General features: G+C 46.1%; 1 protein-coding gene across 1 annotated transcript in view; it reads left to right on the forward strand.

The window, feature by feature from the left end:
- LOC133371852 (voltage-dependent T-type calcium channel subunit alpha-1H-like) overlaps positions 1-9,076 on the forward strand; it is a 229,767-nt gene extending 220,691 nt beyond the window's left edge. Inside the window, exon 3 of the mRNA XM_061599740.1 lies at positions 9,050-9,076. Within this exon, the coding sequence (XP_061455724.1) occupies positions 9,050-9,061 (12 nt within the window). The 3' untranslated portion in view covers positions 9,062-9,076. The remainder of the gene's footprint in view (positions 1-9,049) is intronic.
- Positions 9,077-9,503: the final 427 nt, after the last annotated feature.

The raw sequence follows: 9,503 nt of genomic DNA on the forward strand, positions 1-9,503 counted from the left end.
GCTGACATGCAGGGGCAATTAATACTTAATAATACAGTAAAATCTCAGTTAACAAATCCTCCAGGAAATAAGCTCTTTTTTGGGGTGTGGGTGGCATGGGGGGCTGTGCACTATGGGATAAAGTCAGCATGTGGCTCCTTGTCTACTAGATTGCGGCGGCTGCAGACAGCTCTCTCACGCGTGGCTGGAATGGCTCTCCTTGCCAAGTGGAGCAGGTGCCTCCGCAGTAAACAGTGCATCGGGTGTCCTGTTTACTGCAGACGTACTTGCTCGAGTGTAGGGGAGGATGGCAGAGAGAGAGAGAGAGAGACCAAGCACAGGGTGGTGGTGGCTGTGCCTGCCCCTTACCTACCTGCTTGAGGAGAGGAGAACTGTGCTCAAAGCTTTAGATTGCTGTAGAAAGGTACTACATGATAAAAGAAAAAAGGCAAGGCAGACATTGCTGGATGCATTTTGGAAGAAGCCTTCAAGTGGTCTGTGTGCAAGGCTTATCTGACTTGGTTGTTTCATTTCAGGCGTGCGTTATTGTTAGTTTTGAATAAAAGGTTTGCTGAAATGTGTTGAAGAGCTCTTCTTTTTTGTCATGTAGGAACCTATCCCTATTCGTATTCCTACCTCTGGTACCAAAGTTTTGGTTAAAGGAGTAATCTCCAGGAGTGCATGTGCTTTGTTAATTGAGGTATTACTGTACCGTTATTGCCCTAGTGGGTTAGTTGCCTTCTGCTTCAGAGCTTGGAAAAGTTCCTTTTTTGAACTACAACTTCCATCAGCCCAATCCAGTGGCCATGCTGGCTGGGGCTGATGGGAGTTGTAGTTCAAAAAAGCAACTTTTCCAAGCTCTGCGTTTTAATAAAATAGCAGATAACACACATAACACCGTATCTGTTGCCTTGGACAAACGTCTGAGCGTTGGCTTGAAAGGGTGGTCATGGGATGGAATTGTTGCTTGTGATCTGTTGCATATTTTATTTTAGATTTTCAACATCCTAAGGCACTTTGAGAGCCTAGGCTGTGAGCTGTGGTTAAAAAAAAATTTTCAAGCTAGGCAAATATCATAAGCTGCTTTTAAAACTTTTCCGTTGCAAAAGCAGTTTGCTATGTAGCATTTTTTTGGGGGGGGAGTGGGGCAGGGAGTGGGGTGAACTGCTGTTGGAAGAACAAGTTCTCCCTGAGACCATTGGGCATGCAGAGCTAGTCCCATGGTAGCAGAGATAGCAACGTAAGGCTGTAAAGCCTGAAGGGGGAGGGAACATTTTCAAGCCAATGAACCCTTTTCATTCTCTCTCTCCGTCAACCTTCCCAGGCCTGCATGCCATAGTGGGTGTGGCCAGAATTTTTTAAATTTTTTTTAAAGAGGATGTGGCCAGATTTTTTATTTTTAAAAAAGATGTTCTCTGGTCTTTTGAAAAAAGCAGGTGTGGTCAGAATTTTGGGGGGGAAAGAGGGTGTGGTCAGTTTTGTTTTAAGAAAAAGGCTGTGGTTAGATTTTTTTAAAAAGGGGATGTGGTCAGGCTTTTATAAAAAGAGGGTGTGGTCAGATTTTTAAAAGGGGGTGTGGTCAGATTTTTTTAAAGGGGTGTGACCAGGGTTTTTACATAAAAACAGGTGTGGCCAGAGTTTTCGAAAATAAAAGTGGGCGTGGCCAGTTTTTTAAATAAAAGGTGGGTGTGGCCAGATTAATTAAAAAGTGGATGGAGCAGCAATATGACAGAGGTCAGCTATGTAAGAGTCAGAGGTTTCTATACACACACTCTCCTCTCCAGGCAAGCCGGATGCATCATCAGAGCTCAAGGGTACCTTCCAGCCACACAAAAGCAGTTGAGGGGTGCAGTGAGAGGTGTGGTCTGGGAAGGGGGTATGGTCTGGGGGTAGACAGAGAGCCCTGAAGGACTGCATTTGGCTCCCCAGGACAGAGATTCCCCGTGCTGCTGTAGAGAACCTATGTGTACACATGGGAGGGTATCTGAGCTGACCAACACTACTGTGGTTCTTCCTATGCAATCCCAGAGTTGCTGTATGATCCCTACATTCCATCAGGCTGCCTCAGTGGGTAAGGTGGCTTCTTCCAACAGCTTCGCTGAAAGACCAGCTTCATCAGGCACCTCCTGCCCCCGAACTGTTTCTATGCCAGCTGGTCATTCTAAGAACTACCCTTTAAGAGTCGGTGCCGGAGTTTGCTTTTTTCCTCTTCCCTCCCTGCCTGCTTTCCTTTTGTGTGTCATGTGTTGTTGTTGCTTTAGGTTGTAAGCCTGGGGACAGGGACTGTCTTGTTTTAATTGATTGTATGTAAGCCACTCTGGGAGCCTTTTTCGATTAAGAGCAGGGTGCAAATGCTGTAAATAAAATAGATAGTTACCAGAATGGCATGTGATGGAGCCATGGGGACTCAGAAGGTGGTTATGGAACCAGCCACTACTTGCATAGTTTTGACTTGTGAGTATTTGTTTGTTTGTTTGTTTGTTTATATCCTGCCCTTCCTCCCAGGAGGAGCCCAGGATGGTAAACAAGAGCACTAAAAACACTCCTAACATCATAAAAACAAACTTTAAAATATATTAAAACATCCTTAAAAACATATTAAAACAAAACATCTTTTAAAACATCTTTCTTTAAAAAAAAAAGCTGTAAAATCTTTTAAAAAATCAATTCCAACACAGACGCAGACTGGGATAAGGTCTCTACTTAAAAGGCTTGTTGAAAGAGAAAGGTCTTCAGTAGGTGCCAAACAGATAACAGATATGGCACCTGTCTAATATTTAAGGGGAGGGAACTCCAAAGGGTTGGTGCCACCACACTAAAGGTCCGTTTCCTATGTTGTGCAGAACGGACCTCCTGATAAGATGGTATCTGCAGGAGGCCCTCACCTGCAGAGTGCAGTGATCGACTGATATATAAGGAGTAAGACAGTCTTTCAGGTATCCTAGTCCCAAACTGTATAGGGCTTTGTATACCAAAACCAGAACCTTGAACTTAGCCTGGTAGCTAATGGGCAGCCAGTGCAATTCATTCAGCAGCGGGGTGACATGTTGGTGATACTCTTCCCCAGTGAGCAGTCTCACTGCTGCATTTTGCACCAGTTGCAGCTTCTGGACCAACCTCAAGGGCAACCCCACATAGAGCACTTTACAGTAATCCAGCCTGGAGGTTACCAGTGTATGAACAACAGTTAGTGGAAGAGAAGGAAACATTAACTGGGTCGGGGAGAGGTAAGACAGGCCAGCCGTCTGACGCCAGATTCAGTTTCTCCCCTGCTAATCAAGGTGCTGTCCAAGGTGCTGAAGCTTTCATAGCCATACTGGAGTTTTCTCATTCCTCATGAAGATGGGTGCGAAACGTTTGAGGGCAACATTCCCTCACAGGCAGCCTACCAATTGGGCTATGTTGGTGGTGGGTGGAGCCAGATGCAAAAAGTGGGTGGAGCAACAGTGGGCGACATTTCAGCGGCACAAAAGCCACGGGTTTCTGTGTGTGCACATATGTCTCCATCATCCATCGAGGCAAGCCAGAGGCATGATCATGGCTCAAGGACCTATCCATGCCTGGCAAAGTCTGAGGAAGACTTTCAGCAAGGCTGGGGAGGAGCATGGCCTGTGGAAAGTCTTGAGGGCCAGATAGATACCCATGGAGCGCTACATTGAATCTGCAGGCCTCAGGTTCTCCATCCCTGTTCTTGAACAAGAATTATGTGAGGCTCATGTACCTTGCAATCAGACCTGATTCATCCTATGCTGTGGGAGAGGTAAGGTAAGGAGAGACTGAGAGATAGCAAGGCAACGGGCTTGCACAGCAAATAAAAGCAAGTTGTCTAATTGTTGGATTTACATAGCGGAATTAGTGGGTGCAGCATGGAAGGTGGCTGTCTATTGGATGCTGTATGAGTCATCTTCCCTTTGGTTCCAATCACACAGAAACTTTGTTTTGGACAACGTGAAAGCTTAGTTTATTACAGGAAGTGCCTACTGAAATAGTAAAGATCCTAGTTCTGGCTAACTAAGTCGGAGGTGCAAAGAGATAGACTTGCTCTTTCATCTCTGTGAAGAGAGAGATAAAGAAAGGGGGGAAATGCTTCCTCTTCCCAAGTGGTATGGAGAAGAACGGAGGAGTCAAGAAATGAGGACAGCAAGTTGCAGCCCTAAGAGCATCAGTCTAGCACCTGAAGGAAGGTCAGCAGAGGTTGGACGGTCTAGGAAAGACACTCTAGGAAGACAGTCTAGGAAGCTTGGAATTTCCCCTCTCTATCTCCTTTAGCCCCGTGCAAACCCTCTCAGCAAGCTGAGATGCATCCCAACACTTTTTAATGTTGTAAACCACCCAGAGAGCTTCAGCTATGGGGTGGTATACAAAGGTAATAAATAAATAAACAAACAAACAAACAAACACTTCCAATGCTTGTTGCTCTGATGACCAAGCAAACTTCACCAAGAGGTCTTGGTAGAGGTGAAGGTATAGCACTTTTCCCCCTCTTTTGAGGTAAAGAGGTTCTGATACAGGTGGGTTTGATCTCCCCACAGTCTTTTCCTTTAGCCAGAAATAAGTGGTTGCATGCAAGCTGGTCCCTTTCCTGACATCAATCAGGTCACCCTTTCTGGTCCCGCTGTGGGTTCCAGTCCTGACACCTGCCCACGTGTGCTGATGAAAGCAACTTCAGCACAAGGGAAGAGGGTCTGTCTCTTGTTTTATGCCTTTCGCTTTCTGAGTGGCAGTTTCAACGCTCTGCTCCAGCCTCTCGTAAGCTAATTCCTCCAACCAGTGAAATGCAATCACAAATTTGTCCGCTGCATTTGCCACATCTGTCTTGTTCTCCGGATTGCTGGATTCCCTCGGCTCCCACTATTACCCTTAAAGGTGATGGATTTCAGTTGGAGGCAAGAAGTGTGTTTGCTTGGAGCTAAAAACCTCTGCTGAAAGAAGGGAGAACAAAGACAACTCAATGAGCTGGACCAAATGGTTTAAAGCTCTCTGGATGGCACTCAGGTCTGCATCCCATCATCCCCCCCCGCAACGTCCTAGAGTTTTTGGTATTTAAAACCTATCTCTCTCCATCTTCAAAAAAGATGCTTGCTTTTGAACATCCAGCCTGCAGCTGATTCAAACTCATAAGCTCAGGGATGGATTATTACAGCCATTTTGATCCCCCATCTGATCTGCAGGATATATATATATATATATATCCCTGCAAATTGGTTGACTCAGGGCCTGTCTAAGACATCAAAAACATTTTAATGTTGAGTTTGCCTGGAGAGTGTGTTTGTGTGGTGGTTCAGAAATAGGATATGGATTTTTTAACCTGTGATCTCTCAAGGATTTGAGGCAGATCAACTATTAAAATAAAGCCTCCTCGGGGCACCGGGGGGGGGGCGTGGAGACCTAGCAGAATAAAATACACCCAGATCTGCAAAACTGTGTGCATTGCATCAGATGATACCAAATTGTATTAATATTCTGCTTGTCTTCCTCACCTACCCCACCTCCAAGGCTAATAACAGCATTGAAGAGAAGGGATTTAAGTCAGAGAAATGGTGAAGGGGGAGGAGAGTTAAGCCCTGCCCCTCTCCTTGCATCACAGCCCTGATCCAAATCAGAACCTGGCACGGCTGCTTTTAAGCAGGAGTATAGTGGCAAATTCAGAAGTGCAGGGTCCCTTCCTGTTAATCATAGCCATGCCCCTCCTCCTTTTCTGCTGCGGGTTGAGAATGAGATCCTTGTTAATGCCTCCTCCCACAGTAGACATCCCTAGGAGCCAATAAGCATGAAAGGGGAGAGTGCTAGCTACTGAGAAGACTCTTCTCAGTGGCTGACTCATCTTCTTTCACTCTGATTGACAGCAGGAAATGTTAAAGAAGCATGTTAGAAGATCCTTCTCAGTAGCTAAGACATTCCCCTTTCGTGTTGATTGGCTCAGAGGATGCTGGAGACATAGGGACCCTGCTGGGACCCTGCTCCCAAAAAAGTAAAGGGTCTAAGACCCCCTGAGACCCTGGACGACTACACCCCTGCTTTTAAGGATAGACAAAGACAGTGGGTGATCAGAACATGGAGCTCCCAAATCACTTATAGTTTGGCTCTAAACGTTTAGAAGCACTCATTATTTGGAGATTCATGAATGGCAGAAGCTGACGTGAAGGAGCAGCCTTCCCCAACATGACATTTGATGAATTACAAATCCCACTGTCCCTGACCATTGGCCGTGCTGGGCAGGGTTAATGGGAGCTGGAGTCCAACAACATCTGGAGGGCATCACCAGGTTGGAGGAAGGAATATTGTAAGCAGTAGTGTATTGGCAAATTCAGAAGTGCAGGGTCCATTCATGTTAGTCACAGCCACGTCCCTCCCCTTTTTTCTGCGCAGCTGAGAATGAGATCCTTGTTAATGCCTTCTCCCACAAAAGCAGAACTCCCTAGGAGCCTATCAGCATGAAAGGGGAGAGTGTTAGCTACTGAAGGGAGTCTTCTCAGAGTCTGACTCCCCTCCTTTACCTCTGATTGACTCCAATCAGCAGGAAAGGACAAGGAAGCATGTTAGAAGACTCTTTTCAGTGGCTAACACACTCCCCTTTCATGCTGATTGACTCATACGATGCTGGAGACATAGGGACCCTGCTTCCAAAAAAATAAAGAGTTTAAGACCCTCTGAGACCCCGGACAACTACACCCCTGGTTGTAAGTGAAAAAAATGCCTTTTGGGGTATTGTAAGAGAAATCTGACAATTTTCTCTGGTCTGACCTCTGTTGCTTTTGCAAAGTCTTTTCTTTCTTTCTTTTTTACTAATAGGTAAATAGGAAACCTGCCTTTTACCAAGTCAGACCATTTGTCCATCTAGCCCAGTATAATCTACTCTGACTGGCAGCTGCTCTTCAGGGCCTCAAACAGAGCCTCATCTTTCACATTGCCTGCTACTGGATCCTTGTAACTGGAGACACCAGGGACTGAATCTGGGGCCTTCTGCATGCAAAACAGGTGCTTTGCCTCCAAACTGCAGCCCCTTAATAGAGTCTCCGGTAAAGAATCTCTGCACTTGCAACCAATCAAATTGGGCTGTACTAGACTAGATGGCGCAAAAGACTGGAGCCCATGTTAGAGAATTCCTCATCTCCTTCTAATCAGGATGTTGTTTATGCAGACCTTGTGCTCTGCCATTGAGTTATGCACCTCCACCACCAAGAATGAGCTCCTCCTGAAATCAGTGTTCTAGCTAATATGCTTTAAAGATTTATTTGGAGGTGCTTAATTCTGACCATCACTTGTAGTCTAATGAGAAGTAGACAAATCCATCTATTTCCATTCAGTGTCGCTTTCATCTGTGTAACTTTAAGAACCAGTGCCTGGGGTTGTTGTTTTTTCCTCCTCCCTTCCCATCTATTTTTTTTTCCTTTTATGCTGTGTCTTTTAGATTGTATGGCTAAGGGTAGGGTCTGTCTTGGTTTTTTATTGATCTGTAAGTAGCTCTGGGAGCCTTTTTCTCATTAGTAATTTTTTTGTTTTAAAAAATACAAAATTACACATTTAGTTATGCATCTTAAAATACATTTTCTCTGAAACTACCCAAGATTAAAAATCTATTATGATACCTTTTTTGTTGCTGGCCTTTGGGCATGCTTTGGCAAGTGCAAAAACCGGTGCATAGTTGACTTCCAAACTGCACCCAAGTCCAGGAGCTTTAGATCAGGTCTGCTTGCATCAGAATTCGAGAGATCCAATTCCTCACACACTCCCTTGTACCTCTCTAGCAATGAGGTGGAAGGCACCTCTGTTCCCCTGCACTCATCACCTTGACGGGGGCTGCCTCTAACCTCCGACCATTCCCCACCTCCCTTCCCAAAGCAGGGCAGAGAAAATTAAGTTTTCCATTTAAGCGAGCATGCGATCGTAATGCAAGCTGAAGGAACTCAAAGCAAAGCCAGCCTTGGCCTGATCCTTTTTAACTGGTGTAATGACTCGGTGCTGTTGATCAGGAAATAAACGTCAGCTGCAATGAGTCTCTAGCTACCTCTTTGCCTTCCAGCCAGGTAGGAAGACCATGTAAACTTGGGCGCTGGAGCTAAGGACACATATTTTCAGTGGTAGGCAGGGAGAGAGAAATTGTTCTCTCTCTCTCTTATAATACCAGATAAAAACACCACATAAAACTGAGAGCTTGCACTGGAGCTAAGCACAAATATTCTCAGTAGTAGGCAAATCCTAGAAGGTGGGGTCAGCCAGCAGCAACAAAAATTGGCAGTACATTCATGTCACACAAAACACAAACTTTCTCTGCAGAACATCCAATTAACTTACGGCATTCACTGCCAAAACTAGAGTGGCAACATTTAGTTTAGATGGGTTTTGAGCGAAGAACTAGACATGCATGGAGATAGCTCTCTCTCCGTGAACCTCCACACAGAAATCTGTGCATTGGATACTATGGACAACAGGGAGGGGGGCTATTGCCCTGGCGCCCCTGCTTGACGGCTTCCCAGAGGCATCTGATTGGCTGACATAAGAGCCATTGGGTCTAGGATGCTAGACGCCACGCCTCTTATGCTCCTTAGCTGTTGCTGCTAAATGAAAACTCCATGGTCGGACCAGTATACCACTGAATATCAGTTGTTGGATGGTAAATGGTAGGGAAGGATTATTGGCTTCCTGATCTGCCTGTGGGCTTCTGGGAGGCATCTTGGTTGGCCACTGTGGGGCTAGATCAGGAATGGGGAACCTCAGGCCTGGAGGCCAGATGTGGTCCTCCAGATCTCTCTGTCCAACTATCAGGCCTCTCCCCAGTCCACACCCTTGTTCCACACTGCATCCCCTCTTCCGACGCCACACTCCTCACTAGCCCTGCTCCATGAACTCTTCCGGTGCTTTTGCCTGGCTGGGATGTGCAGCCTGGGGAAAGGGTGTGTGACCTTGAATTGTGCTTTGAATGAGACTGGGAGCCAGTGTCATTGTTCTTAAATGTGGTCTGAGACGTGCCATTTGCCCGCTCTGTGTCAGTAATCTGCTCCCTGTGTTTTGAACCCATTGCACTTTCCAATCCATCTTCAAAGCCACCTCTGTGTCCAACTCTTTGCAGTCCCCCAAATGAGATGCAACGGAAGACCAAACACTGGAGAGGGCCCAGAGTTCAGTGGTGGAGCACAGTGCTTTGCATGCGCAGATTCCAGTCGGCAGCATCTCCAGTGTACACAAAAGAAGCAAACCATCAAAAACCAGGAAGCAAGATTGGGAAAGACTGCTCCCCTCTACCTGGGACCTTGGAGATTCAGAATAAACCACACTGGTCTAATGGATCAAAGGTGTATGGCTGTTTTTAAGGGTTTGCACCTTGACCCTCTGACACCCAACTGTTGATAAGGACATCAGAAGAGCCCAGCTTCTGGATCAAGCCAAAGGCTCATCCAGTCCGGCATTCTGTTCTCATAGTGGCCAACCAGATGCTCATGGGAATCCCACAAGCAGGAGCTGAGTGCAGCAGCACTCTTCCCACTTGTGATTCCCAGCAACTGGCATTTAGAGGCATACAGCTT

The sequence above is a fragment of the Rhineura floridana genome, chromosome 17 (assembly GCF_030035675.1).
Source record: "Rhineura floridana isolate rRhiFlo1 chromosome 17, rRhiFlo1.hap2, whole genome shotgun sequence".
NCBI lineage: Eukaryota > Metazoa > Chordata > Lepidosauria > Squamata > Rhineuridae > Rhineura > Rhineura floridana.